At 32.3% G+C, this 24,242-nt stretch overlaps 4 protein-coding genes and 1 non-coding gene across 5 annotated transcripts; 3 read left to right on the plus strand and 2 right to left on the minus strand.

Moving 5' to 3' along the window:
• Positions 1-6,750: 6,750 nt before the first annotated feature.
• On the minus strand, positions 6,751-6,823 carry TRNAK-CUU. Its single transcript has one exon. It is a non-coding gene; the product is annotated as a tRNA-Lys (tRNA).
• A 7,826-nt stretch (positions 6,824-14,649) lies between these two features.
• LOC123896835 (tubulin beta chain) lies at positions 14,650-17,534 on the plus strand. The gene is made up of 3 exons (XM_045947238.1): positions 14,650-15,189; positions 15,309-15,578; positions 16,602-17,534. The coding sequence occupies exons 1-3, from the start codon at positions 14,796-14,798 to the stop codon at positions 17,273-17,275; spliced, it is 1,338 nt and encodes a 445-aa protein (XP_045803194.1). The 5' UTR covers positions 14,650-14,795; the 3' UTR covers positions 17,276-17,534.
• Positions 17,535-18,529: 995 nt separating this feature from the next.
• On the plus strand, positions 18,530-19,901 carry LOC123898503 (putative germin-like protein 2-1). The gene is made up of 2 exons (XM_045949480.1): positions 18,530-18,709; positions 19,221-19,901. The coding sequence occupies exons 1-2, from the start codon at positions 18,598-18,600 to the stop codon at positions 19,745-19,747; spliced, it is 639 nt and encodes a 212-aa protein (XP_045805436.1). The 5' UTR covers positions 18,530-18,597; the 3' UTR covers positions 19,748-19,901.
• A 1,618-nt stretch (positions 19,902-21,519) lies between these two features.
• On the minus strand, positions 21,520-22,041 carry LOC123896233. Its single transcript, XM_045946649.1, has one exon. It carries the CDS (start codon positions 22,039-22,041, stop codon positions 21,520-21,522), a length of 522 nt encoding a protein of 173 aa, XP_045802605.1.
• A 503-nt stretch (positions 22,042-22,544) lies between these two features.
• Positions 22,545-23,389, plus strand: LOC123898658 (putative germin-like protein 2-1). Its single transcript, XM_045949670.1, has 2 exons — positions 22,545-22,703; positions 22,863-23,389. The coding sequence occupies exons 1-2, from the start codon at positions 22,592-22,594 to the stop codon at positions 23,387-23,389; spliced, it is 639 nt and encodes a 212-aa protein (XP_045805626.1). The 5' UTR covers positions 22,545-22,591.
• Positions 23,390-24,242: the final 853 nt, after the last annotated feature.

The raw sequence follows: 24,242 nt of genomic DNA on the forward strand, positions 1-24,242 counted from the left end.
TTTAATTTTAAAAAAAAATTAATGATATGGAACATGATTTGTCCACATTGACATTGCCACATCATCATATAGCTTGACACATCAACAAAAATTTGACCAAATTAAATAGGGGCATCAAAAGTTCAAGTTTCTCAAAATAGGGGGATCAAAAAGTTGGCTTTTAAAATAGGGGGATCAAAAGTTCAAGTTTTTCAAAATAGGGGGACCAAAAGTGCATTAAAGCCAAAGAAAAAAGAAAAAAGGGACCTTCTCACAAAAAACAATAAATAAAATATTAAAATGTTCGGTTAGTATGAATATTATATTATGCATGCACGGGTAAAGTTCAAATTTGGAATTTTTCTCTTATTTATTTTAAAAATGAATTTTTACTTATTATACTACTTGACAAAAAAACATGTTAAAGTTTTGTTTAAGAGTTTGGAGGAGAGGAGAAAAGGGTTACGGAGGGAGTTGGGTTATATGTTGTAGGGATTTGACGTTGTAGATTTCGGTCGTTGATTTGTGATTAGACAATTTAAATTTTAAATTTGATTTTATACAGTTAAATGATCTCAATCATCAATTTACGATCAGATGGTAAGATCTGTTACAATGTTCTGCACGGTAGAAAATCTCGTTTTGTTTTGGAGGAAGGGAGATAAAATGATGGAAATCTTTCATCTTAGAGTGTTTTTATAGAGCATGGTCATGATTAAGATTATAAATTAATGTTTTAAATTTGTATAGTATAATAATGACAAAAAAATATTTTTAAGAATCTATCAAAGCCTTCCAAAATCATCCTCCAATATATATGTTGAATTTTCCCAAATTATGAAGATTTTTGTATCATAAAGAAAGAAAAAAAATCAATAAAACACAACACACAAGTATTTAATATGATATGGAAATCAGTTTAGGGTATTTGTGCTTTCGAGAGAAAAATAAACCCTATAAAATCGGGTGAGGATCCTCTTCCGTGAAAATTTCACTAGAGGAAATTAGTGTTAATCAATATCATTCATTCCTTTTTTAATACTTGGCTGCAAACAAAAAGCATCCAATGATCCAGATTTCACTGAACACATTTTTTAACCGGAGAAAATATGTTTAATTCCTTGCATTTTGTCCTTTGTTTTTCTTCCTTCTTCTAAATCTCTCTTTCTCGATAATGGATCCTCTTCATTTTATTTCTCTCAATTTTTCTCAATTTTTACATCTTAACCTTTAATCAACTTTTCTCATTTTTTTAAAATCCGACCTTCTTTTTATAATTGAAATGATGTAGATTACACGTTATTCTCTCAATTTTTATTTTCCAAATTGAGAGATCCACTTCTCCCCTTTCTCATCCCCTATGTAAATTTTTTAAAAAAAAAAAAATAGGTAAAAAATATAATGAAAAATTTGTAATTGGAAAATTAAATTTCCAGAACTAGAGAGGCCTTAGTTTTTGTAAAAAAAAAGAAAAGAAAAAGAGAGAGGCCTTTTTTTTTTTTATAAGCAAAAAATTGTATTAATAAGGAGTACAAGGAGTATCAATCCTTACAATACAATAGGGCAAAAAGCCTCAAATACTTTGTAAACAATACAAAGACTCGTTACACCAATTTTTTTTTTAAGAAGCCAAAATGGTATATATTAACACAAACAGCCTCCCCTGCACAAGACGTACCGAGGTAGACTAAATAATTACAAGAGAGTCAGAGAGATACAATCAAAATAAAATCATACAAGGCCCAAACACACCAATTAAAATACAGATAACCAATTTTGCACCCCGCTCACCACTAAACCAAAGCCAAGATATGAATTTAATTTGATCTATCGTAGCAGAAAAATCAGCAATCACCCCTCAAAACAAAGTATTATTTCATTTTCATGGTAAGTTTTTTTATGGTTACTAAATGAAGTAAGTTTTTATCTTTTTTTTTTTGGTAAAGTAGTTTTTATCTTTAGAGCTATAATTGTTTGAGTAACGTTTGGTCTTTTCATTTTCATATTAACAAACCCTTAATTTAATCCTATATGCACCTGTTATTTTAATCATAGCTCGTTTAATTTAATCATAACCCTTAATTTAATTTTCATATTAACGTTTGAGTAACCCTATAAGCACATGTTAACAAGACCCTTAATTTAATCATAGTTCGTGCATTCACTGATAAATTAAACATTTTATTTTTTCATTGTTAAAAAAAAAAGTTTTATTTTTACTAAACTCATAATTAAACTTGACCATAACATACATTAGAGTTTAAATAGATTCTTAAGTCCACTAAATTTGGTCTAGTGGTAAAAAAATTGAATAGTATGCGTAATCGATGAGTTTAATGTGGATTAAATATGGAATGAAGTGATATGAATTAAGGAGGTTGATTTTTATCAGCAGCAAAAAAAACTAACAATACTTGGTTGTTTACTCCTAAGGCTATGTTTGGATTGATGGTACAGAACGGAATGGAGCGGAATGAAATATAATGGAATGGAGTGGAGCGGAACGGAATGGAACACAAATTTCGTTCCATTGTTTGGCTATTCAATAACGGAATGGAATAAAATTACCACTCCATCGTTTGGGAAGTGAACGGAAAGGAATACATTATAACATTTTTATTCCAATTTTACCCTTATTTTAAAACATTGAACTATAAGCCATAACTCCAAATGTCAATATCCTGATTTTAAAACACTAGTGCAGAGACAAAGTTTCAATAGTCAAACATGAGCATCAAATGTGATAACAATGAAATACTAGTTTTAAATACTATTGTCTTATTCTAATCACCTAAACAATGTACATAACCTGAGCATCAAACGTTCAAACGGATAAAATAAGGGTAAAAAAGTAATATTAAAAATTTGATATTCCATTTCATTGGATACCCCCCAAATTGGGAGGAATGGAAAATTGAAGGTTTCAGTGGTATAAGATGGAATTGGTTCCATTGGGTTCCATTCCATTCCATTAGTTTTTTGCACATCCAAACAATGAAGATTTATTATATACCTCTTCATTCCATTCCATTCCACCACATACCACCAATCCAAACATAGCCTAAGAGTTTTGCCAAATAATGTGGTTAAAAAACAAAGGACAAAACTTACATGCATTTCCATACATGCATTTCTTACTTTTCCTCTCACAAAGAGGTAGTTTTTTTTATTAAAAAATAATTTTCTTTTATTTTTTCAAAATGAAAAAACACAAATAACCACCTCTTTGTGAGTGGAAAAGTAAGAAATGCATGTATGGAAATGCATGTAAGTTTTGTCCAAAAACAAAAGGCTTAAATGCAGTTTTACCCTCCCTATTTTGAATAAATGACAATTTTACCCCCTATTTTAAAATCCAGAATTTTACCCCCTATTTTATAATTTTTTGAATTTTGCCCCCCCTCCCAAAATTCTGCATAAAACTACTTCCGAGCCTCAACTTCAAAGCTTTTCACATAACTCAATTTAGATCAATAATTCACCAAAGTGGTACCTAAATGACCGTAATCGAGTTAGCTTTCTACATAATCAAACCCCACTAAATTTAGAGTTACAGAAAGAGATTAATTACCGTTTTAGTGAAGATATGTCAAATTACTAATTCTGCAAAAATATGCTTCTGATCTTCAAGTTCAACATCGTCTACCGAACGCATCGTAACTCCAAATTCGGTGAAATTAAAATGCCAACAAGGGTAATTTTGTTAGCTTTCTAGACATGTAAATACTATTCAAAAATGAGTTACAAGGTGAGAGATATGACGAAAATACCATTTGTAGTTCCATACGATAATTAATTTGGACAGACCTTGACTAAAACAGTAATTAATATCTCTCTGTAACTCCAAATTTAGTGGAGTTTGATTCTGTGAAAAGTTAACTCGATTACGGTCATTCGGTACCAGTTTGGTGAATTATTGATCCAAATTGAGTTATGTGCGAAGCTTTGAAGTTGAGGCTCAGAAGCAGATTTTGTGTAGAACTTTGGGGGGCCAAAATCCAAAAAAATTATAAAATAGGGGGGGTAAAATTCTGGATTTTAAAATTGGAGGGGTACAATTCCGATTTATTCAAAACATAGGGGGTAAAACTGCATTTAAGTCAAAATAAAAAGAAGAAATAAAAGAAAATTTGTGAATAATGTTTTTTTTTAGATTTTTAATGTGTTGATTACACAATATTCAAGAACACGTTTTTAAAATCTGAATTCTTAATAAGTGTCACTAGAACACATTTTGTTACCTTTCATTCAAAGGCATATGTCCATTAAAATTGATCTTGAAAAGGCATATGATCGCCTTAATTGGAATTTTGTTAAAAATTGCTTGGAAGAGTGTAAGTTCCCTCCTAGTCTTGTTAACATTATACAACATTGTATTTCTTCTCCGTCATTTAAAATTTTATGGAATGGTGATAAGACAAATACTTTCACGCCTACAAGAGGCATTCGACAAGGTGACCCTTTGTCTCCCTACCTTTTTGTCATTTGTATGGATCGACTGTCTCACATGATTGCCGATCAGGTGGAGCTCAGTATTGGAAACCAATGCGCGCAGGTAGGTATGGTCCTCAAATATCTCATCTTCTTTTTGCTGATGACCTTCTCTTGTTTGCAGAGGCCTCTATTGAGCAAGCTCATTGTATCATGAATTGTCTTGATATCTTTTGTAAAGCTTCGGGGCAAAAGATTAATAGTCAAAAGACTGAGATCTACTTCTCAAAGAACGTTGATCAACACCTCAGGGAGGAAATTTTAAATCACACAGGTTATACTCGGGTCAATAATATAAGCAGGTATCTGGGGGCAAATATTTCCTCAGGAAGAACTACTAGGGGAAAGTTTAACAACATCATTGACAAAATTCGAAACAGATTGAGTGGTTGGAAGCAACAATGTCTGAGCTTTGCTGGTAGGCTTACTCTTTCTAAATCAGTTTTGAGCTCCATTCCTTACTATCATATGCAATATGCCAAGCTCCCTAAGACTCTTTGTGACGAGATGGAAAAAATTCAAAGGAACTTTTTATGGGGAGAGACAAGTCAATCTCGTAAACCTCATTTGGTGGGATGGGATGTTTGTTGTCTTCCTAAGAATGAAGGTGGGTTAGGCATTAAGAGACCTCATTATATGAATAATGCATTCCTCATGAAGATGCTTTGGAACCTTATCAACAATCCAGATGACCTTTGGTGTAAGGTTCTCTACGGTAAGTATGGAAGAAATGATGATCTTAGAGTGATCATACATTCTCAACCTTACGATTCTCCTTTATGGAGAGCTTTAACAGGTATTTGGGATCAATTTCAACAGAATATTGTTTGGCAGTTAGGAGATGGTAATAATATCAATTTCTGGTTGGACAAGTGGATGCCGGGTGGAAATTCTCTTTTTTCCACAACTAATCAATCTTTTATTGACACAACACTCTCAGTGAGGGAAGTGGTAACCCCCTCAGGAGATTGGGATTATGATTTCCTTATTTCTAACTTGCCTTCTAACTTTGTTTTTCAGGTCCTTGCCCTCCCTGCGCCTACTGACACAGACGGCCGAGATAGTATTGGGTGGGGAGGAACTACCACTAGGGATTTTACGGTTCAGAGTGCCTATGTTTCTCAGAGTGCTAGGGGTCAAACCATTGAGGGAGACTGGAAGGCCTTGTGGGGCTGGAAAGGACCTTATAGAATTCAAACTTTCATGTGGATAGCTGCTCATGAGCGTCTGCTCACTAATTATCGTAGGAGCAAATGGGGTGTTGGTATTTCCCCCACGTGCTCCGAGTGCAATAGAGACAATGAAACCACTCTTCATGTCTTACGTGACTGCCCCAAAGCAATCCAAATTTGGATTAGGTTGGTCCCTTCCAATCAAATTACTAATTTCTTCTCCTTTAATTGCAGGGATTGGATCTTCAAGAATATCAACAACCAGCTAAAAGGAATTCAAAAGAGGAAATGGACAACTACCTTTTTAGTGGCTTGTTGGCACATATGGACATGGAGGAACAAATCCATTTTTGAGGATGATTTTCAGCGTCCATCCAATCCAACCTACACTATCCTTAAAATGGTTGATGACATAGACAATTGTAACCACCATTCTATGAATATTAGCCATGGAAACACCGTTTTCATAGGCTGGAAAAAACCTCAAGAAGGGTGGGTTAAACTTAATTGTGACGGAGCATATAAGGATACTCTAGAGCTAGCTGGGTGCGGTGGTCTCTTGCGTGACTCTAATGGAAGATGGCTAACAGGGTACTCTCGCAAAATTGGAACTTGTGATGCTCTTAGTGCTGAGATGTGGGGGATGTACTTGGGTATGCAGCTCGCATGGAGAAATGGTTTTCACCACCTTCAGGTGGAAAGTGACTCAAAAATCTTGGTAGACATGATAATGGGGAACGTGAAAATCAATGGTAAACCGCCTATTTTGGTGTGTCGCATTCAAGAGCTTTTGAAGTTGAATTGGCAAGTGCAGTTCAAACATACATGGCGGGAGGGAAATAGAAGTGCTGATTGGCTGGCTAATTTTAGCTTTTCTATAAATTCTTTCCAAATTCATGTAATGGAGACTCCTCCTAGTGGGATCTCAAATCTCCTTTTTGATGACATTTCTGAGGCTTGCATGCCTAGAAACACTCGTGTAACCATATAGTTTTCTTTTTCTTTTTGGGCTTCGGCCCTCTTTCTCAACCAAAAAAAAAAAAGAACACATTTTGTTTATAATTAAGGATGGAGGGATTAATTATTTTGTGTACAAAAATAAACTACACGCCCACCGTGGGGCTCGAACCCACGACCACAAGGTTAAGAGCCTTGCGCTCTACCAGCTGAGCTAGACGGGCTTCTTGAATATTTGAGTTTATTTACAACAAATAATATTTGATTTAAGAACTTTTCAATTTTTTTTAAGAGTTTAATGAATATGTATTGATGGTGTAAAATCGTTTTACACTGTTAACCAATCACAACATGACACATAGGAGGAAATTTCTCCAGGAAATTCCTCCGAGGAATAGTAACATTTGCTTTAAATTATAATTAACGCAAAGATATATTTCATGATGTGGCAGAATTCAATTAGATGACGATGTAAAATTGGTTTATGCATATTCATTATACTCTTTTTTGAATGAGTTGGTCAATCCATAAATTTTTCAATAATTTTATTTTATTTTTATTTTAACTTTTATGCTATTTAAAAATTCACTCTTTTAGACCTAATTATATTTTTGGCCCTCTAAATATTACGATTGTACAATTTTAGGCAATTTATATTTTGAGAGATTTTGACAACTTATATTTTCCTCTCTTGTTATTGTCTTCCTCCCAATTTCTTCAAAATTTAACATATATTGTATTGCCTAAAAAAATAAAAAAAAATATATTGTATTATTTATGATCGATCTAATATTCACCATGTTACAATAATCGTGACTTTTTAAAAATAAAATACGGAGTATAAGAAAACGTCAAAAGTTAACTCTTACATGTGAGAGCTATTACAACTCCAATAAATGAACCAATTTTTGGTGTTTTTAGTTTTAAATTTTGAAAAAAATAAGTCATTCTATAAGAGATTTGTGTCACTTCAATAAAGGATACTATCACTCTAGTGTATATTCAATTAGTTTTCAATTTTTTCTACTTTAAAATTTACAAAATAATTGATCTCCAAATATTATATGCAGAAACACTAGCAAGTGAATTCAATTCAATCTTTTTCCATTGAACTACCCAATTAGAAAAAAAAATTATATAATATTTAGAGGTGTTACGTTGTTAGTATAACTTAGTTAATAACTGTCAATATAATAATTTACAAAAGTTTGAGTTTGAAGATAAGTGTTTACAAGATAGTGACACTTTTTTAATTTATAATGAAGTCGATGATCGAACTCTGAATTTTTAGTATACTATCTAAACATTTTTACAACTAAATCAAACTTAGTGATTTAACTATGATACTTTATTTTACCAACAAAACATGTATAGGTGTTACACTATTAGATTAGATGTGTAAATGTGTAATTGAGAACTTAATCCACGATTTAATGTTGTAGTAATTATTTTTAATATAACTTCATTTTATTATTCCAATAATTTAGCAGCCTGATATTGACTTGATTGTAGCTTTATGAGCCGCCTAATTCAGTATTACGCGCATTCGTTTTCTATCTCTATAATATAATAGAAAAAAAAATTATAAAAATAAAAAAAATAAAATTGAGATCGTGTTCAATAATTTAGCAATATGAAAAAGAGAAAAAAAACAAAAGATTGCAAAATAAACTTTACAAATGTTACGGAAAGAAAGTGCCACTATATCACCAAAAAAAAAAAAGTGCCACTATGCACCTTCAACAACTATATTTTTTTTTTTGTATATTTTTGTTTTCTTAAACCCTTTTGTTTTAGATAATAGTAGTAATACAACAAAATATTACACTTTTGATTGTGATTGACTAGTATATAATAATTATTTCCACTACATAATGAACACTAGGTGTTGCCTAATAATAATTGGAGGAAACTATATAATTGTTTAATAGGACCCATTTCCCTGTTGATAAAAATTACAATTAGGCATGCTTATATTAAGAAAAAGAACCAAAAAAGGATTGACTTTTGGGGTCCATAAAGTGGGATTAAGACCTAAAGAGAAAAGTTAAGCCTTAAGATTGAAATATCTAATGTGATTATGGCTTGGTGTGGGAGTGAGTGAGTGAGTGACAGTGGGGTTGGTGGGATCCCAGGCAGGTTCCTAGAAAAAAGGTACCATGATTTTTATTTTGAAGACAAAATATAAAAATTAAGAAATTAAATTATAGCTACAAAGTTTTTATTACTTTATATATCGATGATTAATTTTCGTCGAAAAATATATATGACATACAAAATGAGTTATTTCTTTTCAAGTAAATATTGTCAATTTACAAGAGTTAGAGATTAAATTCGCATGACTACACACTCCTTAAAGAGTTCAAATCTTTTATCACTTGGATTAGTAGATAGTCTGTATGTTTGTTAGTCTTTAATACTCTCTCCAATTATATGAAATTAATATAGATTTTTTTGTTTGCTTATATTCAAAATCTTAAGGAGATATGAAGTACTTATAAATGACATACAATAACAGAGAAAATCTGTATTTATGCACTTAACGTGCTAGGGAGCCATCTGATTATGATCAAGTAAAATAAATAAATTTGAAAATAAAAATCAAATTTATATTATTCTAAACTATTTGATCAAGATTAAACGACTCCAAACAAGTTAACCGGGTCTTCATGCTAAGTGCATGGAATCCATTTTCTACTACTTACAAAAATATTGGGAATTGGATCCTCTCCTTCACCAAATGTCTCCTTCTCTCTCCTTCTCCAAACTTTAACCCTTGGATCAATCTCATGGTAAAAAATGTAAAATAGAATAATAACAGTTTTTTTTTTATCACAAAAAATAGAATAATAACCGTAAGTCTCTTTGTGGAATTGGTGAGCTCCGCCGTGCACCTCCGCCCTGCAACCGTCACCATACATCGGCCGCCTCTCAACCTCCTGTAATTGCACCTTTTTTTTTTTGGATAAATTCCCTGTAATTGCACTTTTAACATGAAACAATGATGACTATAAAAAAAATATGAAACAACGATGCAATAACCAACATGAGCAAGAGAAATAAAAAAAAAAAACTGGAACTTGGTTCTTCCATATCCATGTTTGACTGGACAATGGTAAGAGTGGAAGATTTTCAAGTTCAACACATAACATGCTTTTCAATTAAATTCTGAAAGGATTTCAATTTCCCATGAAAAATTATGGAATCCAAATCTCCAAAGCCATTAAAAGGAGGGGAAAGAATCAAAAGAGGGAAACAACAACAGATCTCTGCGGCGGAGAAGACGACGGTCAGCTTTGGTGGTTGGCTTGGATGGCAGTGGAGTGACGGAGGCCACAAAAATCCTACCTGCCGTTGTTAAAAAATAAAAGACGTGTCTATGCGAAGAAGGGAGAGAAGATGGATATGGTGTAAAGATCCGGTGCAAATAAAATCCTTTTGTCTTTTAGCATCTCATCCATTGGATTTGAATCTAAGGGTCAAGATTTGGAGAAGGAGAGAGAAGGAGACATTTGGTGAAGGAGAGAATCCGGATCCAAAATATTGAGGTAATGTAAATGGCAAGTGATAATGATTGGGAAACATTTGAATGAAAAGCACGTGGAATCATATGGAGTTTGAATAAACTTTAGTCTCATGCTTAGAGAAAGTGGTCCATTGTCTAACTCATTCATACCCTAGCTTCTGTATTTTGACTGATATTTCGTCTCACTTCATTTGGAATTTTCCTATTGGCTCAATTTAGTTTCTAGTGGCATTAGTTTTTTTCTCTGAAATAATGATTTATACAAATAGTATTAGTGTTTCAGATTGGACTAAGGAAGGCCCATACCAGATTCCATCTCATCAAGACCAATTCTTGGGTCTAGTCAAGGACTCAAGGTCGAAGAATTTTCGTCATGAATCTATTCAACAAACAAATACTCTCTCCATTTTAAAATGAATGTAGTTTAATATTTTTGTGCACAAATTAAAAAATATTACATTTTTAATAAATTGATTTTGTTAACTTGGGAATGATAGTTTATATTCAACACCCACATTTTTCAATTTACCGAGACGCCTTTTATAAAGGACAAAACCATAAGAACTAACGTTCAAAATCGGACGATACATCAAGATATGGTGTAGTGTACTTGAAGGTGAAAACAGAACATTGAAGTAAAAGGAGGGGGCATAAACTACATGTCATTTAGTCAATAGTTTCAACTGGGACAATTATTCCAGTACATCTAAAAAGTCCGACATCACTTGAATTGAGAGTTGAGAACAATAATACTTTATATATTAATACTTACATAGTTTCGACCGGGACAATTATTCAAGTACATCTAAAAAGAGACACTCATTTTAGAACCATTTTTTTAAGGCTAAAGAGACACTCATTTTAAAATAGATGGAGTAAATAATTGTCTCTCACTCACTTCAAACCCTTATCGAGTTTTTATGAAAAATAAACTCTTATTATTGACTTCACTTAAATTGTTTATAGATACATCACTTAAATTGTACTTTCAAATGCCTCTCGAGATTATTGAAGCCGAATCTTAAAATGGACACCCTAATGAAGCTGAATCTTAGTACTAATATATATATTCAAACTATTATCGACATTATCTTGAAGGACTACACCACATTTCATTGCTACATAACTGTTATTGTCAATATCCGAGATATGATGAAGATTAATTGAGATGCCACTCTCTCATTCTCTTTGGAAAGAAAATTGTAGGGCAAATTTTTTAACTATGTCGAAATTGACAAACAATAATAAGCTTGTTATTTGGAAGTCCTAAAAATTTGAAAATTATTCTCTTTACCGATGCCGTAATAAGAGTCGAACCTAATTTCTTCTCTTGCTTTTTTTTTTCTTTATCAATGTACCAACAAAAATAGTAGTATATGAACATTACATGTGCAGCCAAGAGAAAGGTCTATCTTTATGGGCTTAATTAGACCGCCTCATCAAGTGCAAATTTTTTTGTCTATCACCCTCTGGTTCTTAGGGGAAATGGGTTCTAGTAGTCCAGAGTACGACCGCGAGGTAAGTAAAGTCTGGTCAAGAAATTTTCCACTCAGGAATCGAACTCGAGTTCTTCCAAAATTCGTCCTTTTTGGTGAAGCTCATTAACCATTTGAGCCAAATGACTTGGTTAAATCAACCGCAAATTGATGCACCACTAATTCATTTGCAATAATGACAAATTTGTCTTAATTTTAATTTCTACTCCTTCTATAATAAAATATAAGTAAAATTTATCTTTTTAAATTTTTACACAACAAATTAAATGTATATATATTTACTTTGTGAAAATATTTTTTTTATTTATCTCAACTTTTTTTTAGAATCAAACATATCTTGCCTTGCTTTAGGCTCCACTTGTTTCTACTGGTTCTTTGTCCTCTATTTTTTTGAATTTTTTTTCTTCTCTTAATACTATTATTATTATTATTATTATTATTATTATTATTATTATGAAATATATAGAGTAGTCTTTGTTTTTGGGACAAAACATAAAAATATTTGTAGGAATGTAGGGGTGTTGTTTGGGAGCACATTAAATAACACTCAAGAAAAAATGGATTGGTTTTGTCAAGAAAAGAAAAGAAATATGGATCAGACTATGAAGTCTATTGGTGCCGGCCCACTAAATTCCAATCAGCACTACTCATTTTTTACTTGATGGTGTAAAAATTGAAAGATTAATGGCCACTTTTAAGGTGGGTGGTGGTGTTAAAATGCGCAAGTTAATTCAGATTGGTTGATACTTTATGCAATTAGATGGTAGTTATGTTAGTTAATTAAGAATAGGTATGTTTTGTCTTAGTTAGCCGTCGAGTGGTTAAAGTTCACATAGTGGAATTTTTTTTGTTAAGTAGTTTACTTGCTAAAATTTTACTTTTTAAAATAAATAATTGGAAGTATCAGAATTTGAACATTGGTCCATGTATATTACATATAATGTTCATACCAACTGAACTATGTTTACGAGACCATACAACATGATTCTATTGTATGTGATAATTGTAAAGAATATGATCATTTTGCAGATATTAGATACTTCAATGATAAGAGAGAATTATGCGAAGACTAATCCAATTAGTTGCCTCAAGAAGAAGATTAAGGAGATCAAATTTTGTTTATGGTCACAACAAAGAGGAGGAGGAGAATTCAAATCAATGGTACCTACACAAAACATTCAACTTACATGACTGGTCACAAAAGATTGGTTTATAGATCTTGATAAATCAAGCCAAAATAGATCAAAGTTTGCAGATGACAATACTTTAAGTGCTGAAGGTGTAGAAACAATGATGATCCAAATCTAAAATGACAAGTAATCTATGATATCAAAAGTTTTAATATATATTTTGAAAACAAAGTTTTTTTTTTTTTAAATTTTTTTTTACATAACATATTAATTTTTATTTTTGTTGTACATAATATATTAAATTTATCGGAAAGAGAAAGTGTGAAAAAAATAAAATAAAATTACTGGTGAATTAAAATAAGGATATAATAGGAAGATAAGGTGCAAAAATACACTTTCATAATTTTTTGTTTTTTTTTTCTTTTCTAAAACGATAAGTAATTTGAAACGGATGAAATAATCAAAAAGTAATTTTATATTTTAAACAACATTTTTGACATTTTAGATTTAGATTTGGTGACATATTTCAGAGATCTACATAGATCTACAACAAACAAGACATACTAAATGGAACACATTTATATACAGATACATAGAATAGATTTTTTCTTACTAAACATAGAATATATTTTTTGGTTTACAATGTTGGCAATGAGGATCGAAACTAAGACATCATGCATACTATCTAAATCTCTCACTACTAAACCAAATCTAGTGGCTTTAAACATAGAATATATTTATAACATAAAAATTGATGCATTTTTAAATTATAATATAGTTTAATTGAAAAATTCTAATATGGACTATTCCTACACGTGGTCATCGTGGACTAGTTTTTAAAAAATATTTAAAATTTCAACGACGACATATATTGTTGTTTGAAAGTAAAATTTAATGATTATTCTCATTTTCTATTAAAATAATGACTTAATTGGTACTATTAGTTTGACTAAAATAACGAAAAATAAAAAGATAGTAACTTGTATTGAACTGATTTCAGTCATGTCATTACTTTAGCCGTAAAGACTAGAAGAATTGTGATTTTTTTTTTATCTTAAAGAATATTGTCGAAAGTCGTTAGAATATATGATAATTTTAAGCATTATTCCACTTATGAAGATGGTCCACCGTAACACTAGCCATAAATTAATATATCAACTTTTATCAATTCATATGTCTTAAAAAAAATACTTGTTTTGACATGCAACAAAGTTAAAATTCTTAAAGAATATTTGCCGTTCCGTTCATTTGGATTTCGCAAGATTCGAAGAATTAATTTCCACAGTTAGACGATACCATTTTAAAAAAAAAAATGGTAAAGAACTTGTGTAGTCCTTGCACATGGTAATTTTATTTTTTGGTTTACAATGAAACATATGATGAAACTCAGGATCTCAAACCCTTATCATTAGACTAAGTTAGCTTATCAGCTATCTATTATTTTTTAACAAATAGAGCCTAAATCTAGTGGCTTTATGATAAAAATTTAATAAGAGAAAATAATCTATTTTATATGTGCTTACCGATTTTTCAATGAGAAAAAAGTATTTAACCAAGACATTGAGTTCAAGTGGTTAATGAGCTAATTATAAGATGAATTGTTCGGAAGAATCTAAATTTGATTTTGGGAACAATTCTTACCTAGATTTTACTTATCTCACCGCTGATTTTATATTACCGAACACCCTTCCCTAGGAAGCTGAGGTTAAAAAATAAAAAGAAATATTTATTTTTGTATAAAAATATATAATTTATATAAGTGAAAATAAAACGATTTCCAGGATAATATTATGAGTTATGACATCACCCAACTCACCACCAACAAACAACTTTAATTCATTTCCTTCCAAAAATACCCTCAATACAACCACTAAAATTACCCAAAAATCCCCTCCCCTTCAAATTCTCCCCACCATGAACTCACTCTTCCATTTATTTCTTCAAATTCAATCAATCAAACACATTAAACCGTTCCTTCCCTCCATCCATCAAAACCCTAACTTCATTTTCCCACAAATCATTTTCCCGAGAAAATCAAATCAAAATGAGAGAAATCTTACACATCCAAGGTGGACAATGCGGTAACCAGATCGGCGCCAAATTCTGGGAAGTAATTTGCGACGAACATGGAATCGATCACACCGGAAAATACAACGGTGATTCTGAACTTCAACTTGAACGAATCAATGTCTATTACAATGAAGCGAGTGGTGGAAGGTACGTTCCACGCGCTGTTCTTATGGATCTTGAACCTGGTACTATGGATTCTGTTAGATCCGGTCCGTTTGGTCAGATCTTTCGTCCTGATAACTTCGTTTTCGGTCAGTCCGGTGCCGGTAATAATTGGGCGAAAGGTCATTACACCGAAGGCGCGGAGTTAATTGATTCGGTTCTCGATGTTGTTCGTAAAGAAGCCGAGAATTGTGATTGCCTGCAAGGTAAGTTTCTTCGTAGATTCATCCTTTTTATTTTTAGTGATGTTGAATTTGTGTTGTTTTCGATGTATTTGATCGATTTGAAGAAATTTAAATGATTATGAATTGTTTTGGATTTGCAGGATTTCAAGTGTGTCATTCTTTGGGAGGTGGGACTGGTTCTGGAATGGGGACGCTTTTGATTTCGAAGATTCGAGAAGAATATCCGGATCGTATGATGTTGACATTTTCGGTGTTTCCTTCGCCTAAGGTGTCTGATACGGTTGTAGAACCGTATAATGCTACACTTTCTGTTCATCAGCTTGTTGAGAATGCGGATGAATGTATGGTGTTGGATAATGAGGCTCTTTATGATATTTGCTTCAGGACTTTGAAGCTTGCTACACCGACATGTAAGTTTCGTAATTTTTGTTTTAATTTTGGCGTGATTAATTAATTAATGCTGATTTTTGTTATGGTGTGTGATGTTGTATGAGATGGAATGTAAATTCAGTGTTTTAGAGATTAGAATAATAAGACTAACTCGAATTTATAGAGAGTAAAATGTTATGATGGTTAGCATAAAGCCGGAGAGGATTAGGATAGATGCAGTAGAGAAAAATTTGGGATATCATCTGTTAAAAAACATGGTAAAACTTGTCACATTTAGGGAGGTTAGATTCTTAGATTTAGAGACACATTTAGGAAAGCTATTGGTAAAACTTGTCATTAAACATGGTTCACAATCAAGCATTATAGGATTGTTTGATTCATTTAGTTAACCACACTTCTGTTAGAAGGATTTGGTTGTTGATGTTGTTATGCAGTTTTTCTGTATTAATGTACTGACAATTTCTTATGAAGGTTGAGGAAGATTAGGAAAAAATTTAAATCAATTTATTGAGAAGAATTTAGAGTTAAATGATTTGTCATTAGCGATGATTCATATAGACGATGTTAACAAGGAATAACTTTTTGTTGTTATTTGTTGTGTTGTTGTTGATTCAATGCAGCTTCTAGTTAATGTTATTCCCATTTTTGTTTTGGTGTTGCTGTTGCTACTGCATATGTTGTTATTATCACGAAATATGAATAGCTGTAGACTGTAATTGTTCTTTTGTAGTTGTTTGCTACAATATAAATGGTTAACATTAAATTGTAATTGAAATATCGACATGGTTTTCAATTAAATTCACAAATTAAATTTGGATTAAACACAATTATATTGATGGGACCGTGGGAGGATTGAAGTGGGTTTAGGGTCTTTTTTCTTAGTTCTTACTCATTGCTGGTGGTTATTGTTGTTGAGTTTCTGCTATCAATTTGGTTATCCAGTCACTGTCTTTAAATGAAATGCATTTTACTTTATTAATTTATTTGCAATTTAGTTGGAAGTTCAATTTTCAATTTTTTTTTTTTAAATTTTATTATTTCAGTCGGTGACCTTAACCATCTCATTTCCGCCACCATGAGTGGAGTTACATGTTGTCTACGTTTCCCTGGACAACTAAACTCCGATCTTCGTAAGCTTGCTGTCAATCTTATCCCATTCCCGCGACTCCATTTCTTCATGGTTGGGTTTGCACCCTTGACATCAAGAGGATCCCAGCAGTATCGTGCTTTGACTGTACCTGAATTGACACAGCAGATGTGGGATTCCAAGAACATGATGTGTGCTGCTGATCCACGCCATGGCCGTTATTTGACTGCATCAGCAATGTTCCGTGGTAAGATGAGCACAAAGGAAGTTGACGAGCAGATGATCAATGTGCAAAACAAGAACTCTTCATACTTTGTTGAGTGGATACCAAATAATGTGAAGTCCAGCGTGTGTGATATCCCACCCAAGGGCCTTAAGATGGCATCCACTTTCATCGGTAATTCAACTTCAATCCAGGAGATGTTCAGGAGAGTTAGTGAGCAGTTCACAGCTATGTTCAGGCGCAAGGCTTTCTTGCATTGGTACACTGGTGAGGGAATGGACGAAATGGAATTCACTGAGGCTGAGAGTAACATGAATGATCTTGTTGCCGAGTACCAACAATACCAGGATGCAACTGCTGATGAAGAAGAGTACGAGGATGGGGAAGAAGAGGATGCTGGTGCTTAACGCACGTCTCTATGATTTGTCAAAATTGTTTCTAATATCAATATAGTTTGGCTTTGAGCGAGTGATATATGTTTAAATTGTGAAGAGTCAAATTAGAAATGACTCGTTAGTGTGTATGTTTGTTTATACTAATTGTTATTGTCTAAACTGGGTTTTGTTGACAATGCTTTTGTTCTTGAGATTAAGTCTTGGTTGGGTGTTTGTAATGGGCTGAATGTTAATATGCATATAAGTATAAAGTTCTCGTTTGGTTTTTTAACTTTAGTTTTTTTTTTTCTTCCTTTCCAATGTGATGATTATATAATTGCCTTTGAATGACACAAATGATTGAGTTTTTCACTCACTAATTGTAACATTAGTTCAAATTTGGAAATTGAGTTAAAATCTGGGTTCTGTCAAAATTATGGGATGTAAATTGAAGGTTCAAAGTCCCAAATAAAGTTCGAAACATCCTATTCCATGTGTATCTATGTTGTCCAACAAAAGAAAGATGGATTTGATACAAAAGTGAAAAGTGAAAATGATTACACCAAAGCCTTTATATAGGTTAACTAATTAGTACTAACCAACTAACACCTAATCTATATCCATCTATATTTCTAATAGAAAGAATTTTTGTTGTGTTTTTTCGATTATCATTTAACTTACCAGCTAGTATGAGGATGATACCAAGATAAGAGATTTGAACGTTTTAAGTAACCGGTTAAAAATTTGAATATTGACACTCGTATGAAGAAAACTTGGTTAGATTAGCAGGAAGATATACCATGTAGAAAATTTTACGCGCATTGAATAGCATTTTATTTACATAAAATAATGTCTCCTTCTATGCGAACATTAGCTCCAATACAAAATAGGACACCATTGTCATCCTAAGAGTCCAAATTAACTACTCTTATTTTATTGTTCACTGACATTAATTTGTTTGAATCTTCTTGACAAAAGGAACTCTTGATGTTGATCAACTAAATTAATCAATTAAGATTCTTTAGTGAAGGACTAACCAAATGGTTGCATATAACATTAATTTTATTAATCTCTTATTACCATTTCAAAGACAACCATTTGTTTCTTTTTTGAAGTTCAAAAGATGACCCTTTCATTTTTCAGTTAGGACGGCATCTTTGTGCTTGTAGTGTCACACCAAACATATTATCTATAGAATAATAAGTGATATGTCTTAATGCAAATGCCATGTACAAATTCCATATAAATAGGACTTAATACAATGCCAATGAATATCCACCAATACCACAATTGCAAGTACAAATTCCTGTCTCAAAAATCTACTACACCTTTCAAGTTTCAAGAGTTTTTATCAAATGGCCAATCTCTCATTCTTGATGTCTCTATTAGCTCTTTCACTTTCACTTGTCTTTGCAGTTGATCCTAGCAATCTCCAAGATTTTTGCGTGGCAAACTCAATAGACCAAGGTATATAATTAACAAATATTACATATATATATCAATCAACTAATTCTCATTTTGTTCTTCAATGTAAAGTTTTTCCGTTTTTTTTGGTCAAGTAGTTTAGGGGAAAATTCCATCCTTAAAGTGAATAAGTGAGATGTCCGAGGTTCGAACCCGAAACCTGTATATATAATGCAATGTCCCTACCAACTGAACTATGTTCACGAAGACATATTTCCGCTTTATTATAAAGTGGAAAGTACTATTGCAACATATCCAAACACTCTTTATTATCAACCAAAATTTAAAAGAATTTCACTAATTTATATATTGACTCACATCACATTTTCTACATTGTGGGATTATTTTTCAAAGTGTTGATATTGATCGAAAGTAGATTTCAACCAATATTTAAAAACATAGTTTGTGAATATAATTGTTGGTCACTAGAATTCCATAAGTAAAATTTATATAGTCATAAAAATCTTCAAGATTCTGACACTTTTATTCCTCTCATCAATTGTGACAATGCTAGGGAGTTCAACATGCAAGGATCCTAAACTTGTTGAGGCAAATGACTTCTACTATAGTGGCCTTCACATATCAGGCAACACTTCTAACTCTGTTGGGTCTAAAGTAACTCCAGTCTTTGCATCTCAGCTACCAGGATTAAACACACTAGGGATCTCAGTGGCTCGCGTTGATATAGCAGCATGGGGAATTAACCCTCCTCATACACACCCTCGTGCTACTGAAATATTTACTGTTCTTGAAGGCACCGTAGAAGTTGGATTTATCTCTTCAAACCCAGAAAACCGCCACTTCAGAAAAGTTCTACAAAAGGGAGACGTGTTTGTGTTTCCTATAGGGCTCATTCACTATCAACGAAATGTTGGATATGGTAAAGTTGTTGCCATTGCAGCTCATAATAGCCAGAATCCAGGAGTTATCACTATTGGCAATGCAATATTTGGGTCAACACATCAGATCGCTAATGAAGTGCTCGCTAGAGCTTTTCAATTGGACAGAAATACCATAAATTATTTGCAATCAAAGTTTTAGAATATTGGGAATGAATTAAATTATGTTGCTTACTTTGTCGTATGTTTTATTATTTATTTGTTGGACTCATTTCTTGTGTATTGTATTATCATCGATGATTATTTGATTCTTATCTTGAAGTGGACATATATATTGTTTCTTTTTATTTTTCCTATGGTATTGATTAAAAGATTTAAAGCATTTCTCTTATTTTGTATTTGTTCCATCTCCCAATATCAATAGTTCGTTTTCCAGATTTTGTCATCTTATTTTTTTATTTTATTTTATTTTTTTAATTTTCAAGTATCGATTATGATAGTGGACTTTGGATAAACTAGGTCATTGAATTTGGAGTGTTTGATAAAATTAACAATTGAATTAACCTATAAATATGAAGTGACATGAAAAATATTTTTTTTTGTGATATATAATTTTTCTAATTATTAGGATAACAAGGGTAAAAATAAAAGTTCAAATAAGAAAACTTAGTTAGATTTTTCTTTTTTGGTTTACGGGGATCGAACCCATGACCTATAGCGTACTACCCAAACTCCTCATTACTAGATCAAACCTAGTGACTTAAGTTAGATTTTTCTTTTGATAAGCAAACAAATTGTATTAAAAAAATAGCACAAGGGGGTATATTCAACCCATAACAACTAGAATTCGACATCGACTACAATGAACAACTACCCTCAATAATCACAAAAAATTCAAACAATACAGGAAATTTTGAGTCAACAATACAATAAAGTACCTATTTTTTTGGCTTCTTCAAAAAAATAAAGTACCTATTTTAGTCTCCCATCTATACCTATGATCCAAAGCCAAGATAAAGATTTAACTCTAAAAAAGACTTATCGAGAGTTGAACATAGCAAATCTTACGAAATGATTTATAAGGTAAAAATTGCCTCTACTTTATAAACTCACATCTGATATGAGAATTCTTATCACACCCCTCACATCCATCACTATTGGGCTTTGATGCGTGAATATAAATGGTTGGTGGTCCGATAGTGAAAATATGATAGCAGATGACCAACGAATCTTGGAGAGAACTCGACACTATCTTAGAATTAAGAGTTGAGCCAAACTCAACCACACAAAACCATCTTGCAAGATAGACCCACACTTCCAACAAAGCGTCATAGTTTTAGAAAATACAATATGACGTCATAATAATGACTATAAAATACAATCACTCAAGATTCAATCGTTACCTTACAAGTCAATTTGTAGGGTGACTTATGTCCAACTCACAATTCTAAAAGTTGATACGACAATAATAACTTCATTGAAAAATAGATTTGAACAGTTGAAAGTATTTTTAGAATTTTATTTGATGCAAAATACTACAATCATTCGATAATGATGGAATAAATTTTTTTGCACAAGTTTTAAAGTTGCGTTTTCAATAAGGATTTGTCGGATATTGATGCAAATGATTTTTTTTTTTAAAATCAAAAGTGTTGTAAGTTGTAACTATCTTTGCTAAATGTGTTGAGGTCAATATATAAAATTCTTCAATTTGTCAAAGGCACATATTGATTTCCACCGATTATCTGATTTGACAGGTGATCCAGCTAGGTCAAATCGGTCTTTTAGTTCAATCGCAAAATCGGTACTAAGCTAAGCTTAACACCTTTTCATTGGTATATTTTGAGTTAGGATCCTCTCTATTTTTCCTCTCCATTACTATAGTTTTGAAGAGTTTTATGATATATATCTAATTATTGGGCCCGCCAAATTTCACATCATTGCATTTATATTCTTTTTTTTACAAACAATAAACTATCTCATTTCATTATTCAATAAAGGAAGAATACAAGTAGGTATCGACTCAAAGGTACAACGACTAGACCAAGAAATGGCCGCCCTAGCAAGTGTGTGAGCAACCATGTTCGTTTTCCGCTTAATAAACTTGACCTTAAAGTTTGGATTACATAAGAGAGTATTTTTAATAAGGCAAATAATAGAACTAAACTCAGAGCTACCGCTGCGTAAATTATGAATTGCATCCACCACACTTTTGGAATCCGTCTCAAATATAACATGAGATATGCCTCTTTGTTCCAATACTTTCAATGCTTCAAGTAAGGCTATGGATTCTCCTTCTATAATGGAGCAGTTCCCATTCAACCACGTTGTTTCAGCCATAACAAAGCATCCCTCATCATCACGAAGACACCAACCAAAACTGGACCTGTTTCGCTCTTTGTGAAAAGCCGCATCAACATTGCACTTGTACCATCCTTGGACTGGTTTTTGCCAACGTGTATCCTGCTGCTGTTGTGCAATTTGACTCCATTGCATTTATATTCTTAAAACTATAATAATGGTAAAAATGGAGAAGACAAATTGAAAAATGGAAATGATCCTAACTCATTTGTGTTGAAACTTCCATGCACATTGGAAAATATTTTATTTTCACCACAAAAGTAAACAATTAGCTAGCTACTGTATTTCTACAAATTAAAAAAAAAACTAGCTACTGTATTTTGCTAATGTCCCCTTGGATACGAACGTTTAACTACAATACAAAATAACATTCCAAACTATTCTTATTTTATTGTCCCCTCACATTCATTTTTCAAAATGTTCATGACAAATGGAAGTCTTAGATTCTAAATTTATCAATTAAGATTCTTTTTTGAAGGACTATAGCCGAATAGCGGCACATTTCATTAAAGTTATTATTTTGATTACCACTTCAAAGTATATGACCATTTCAAATTTCATGTACAAATTCCATATAAATAGATCTCAATACAATGCCAATATTCATCCACCAATACTACAATTGCTAGTACAACTTCCTGTCTTAAAATTCTACTACACCTTTCAAGTTTAAAGTTCTTATCAAATGGCTAATCTCTTATTCTTGCTGCCTATTTTAGCTCTTTCACTTTCACCTGTCTTTGTAGCTTATGCTAGTACTCTACAAGATTTTTGCGTCACAAACCCAATAGGCCAAGGTATATTAATCTATTTAATTTGTTTATGCATCATGCTAATTGATGTCTCCAAGAAATACCTACTAATTAAGGAAACTAAAAAGAGAAAGTTTTACGCACTTTATTTAACCTACGAGATTCTGACACTTTTATTTCTTTGATTAATTTTGGCAATGCTAGGGAATTCAGTATGCAAGGATCCTAAACTTGTCGAGGCAAATGACTTCTTCTTTAGTGGTCTTCACATAGCAGGCAACACTACAAACCCTGCTGGATCTAAAGTAACTCCAGTCTTTGCATCTCAGCTACCAGGATTGAACACACTAGGGATCTCATTGGCTCGTGTCGATATAGCACCATGGGGAGTTAACCCTCCCCATACGCATCCTCGTGCTACTGAAATATTCACTGTTCTAGAAGGCACCGTAGAAGTTGGATTTATCACTTCAAACCCAGAAAACCACCACTTCTGGAAAGTCCTACATAAAGGAGATGTGTTTGTGTTTCCTGTTGGACTCATTCACTATCAAAGAAATATCGGATATGATAACGTTGTTGCGATTGCAGCTCTCAATAGTCAAAATGCAGGAGCTATCACTATCGGCAATGCAGTGTTTGGGGCTACACCAAATATAGCTAGTGAAGTGCTCGTTAAGGCTTTTCAATTGGACAAGAACACCATCAATTATTTGCACTCAAAGTTTTAGTATATCGGAATTGAATTCAATTATGTTTTTTACTCTAAGTTTTACACTTTTCACAATTGTCTAATGATTTCAAGTGTGGATTTGATGTCTTTGTTCTATTTTGTATGTTTCATTAGTAATTTGTTGGTGATCTCCATTATTTTCTTTCATTAATACACCTATTATTATTTCTTTCTGTGCATCTGTATTAACTCTTATATTCTCAACTTTTGCGTATTTTTAATACCACTTGTCAGCCATTTGTGCAATGAAATGGATCCCGAAATATCTATTTCTTAAATAAACAAAAAGGATCCTAACGAGATATCCGATAACAAGAAGGAGGAGAAGGATTGAAAAGAGGAACTCCCAAATATTTAGCCATCTCAAACGTCTCAAATCAATCAAGACACTCTCAACCGAATGTTAATATTATATATTTTAATATATTTTTTGGTGTTATCGAAGACGGATTGATAAATGACATAAAAACCGCGCCGTACAAGTGTAATGGTTAAATTCTCTCACATTATTAGAGAGTGATCAATTGACGGATTCTACGGCAAAAATTGGCCTGTCTCAATCTTGTTTGTTGATAATTTATGTTTTTTCTCTGATTGTATTTCCTTTTCTTTATTTTCTATACCAGCCAATAGAGCTTGTACTTTCTCTCCGAAAGTTTTTTAACATCGTTTTTGTGTTTATTTGGGGTTTTTATGTCCTCTTTGTTCAACAAATTAAAGAGAAAGCAACATAGCATGAAATTAATAGTGAAAAATATTGGGCCAATCTATGATCATATAAATGCAAGATACTAATACTAATGAAATTCCTTTCTACCCTTCCTTTTCTATGTTATACCATGTTTTGCAAT

Source organism: Trifolium pratense, linkage group LG7 (assembly GCF_020283565.1).
Source record: "Trifolium pratense cultivar HEN17-A07 linkage group LG7, ARS_RC_1.1, whole genome shotgun sequence".
Taxonomy (NCBI): Eukaryota; Viridiplantae; Streptophyta; class Magnoliopsida; order Fabales; family Fabaceae; genus Trifolium; species Trifolium pratense.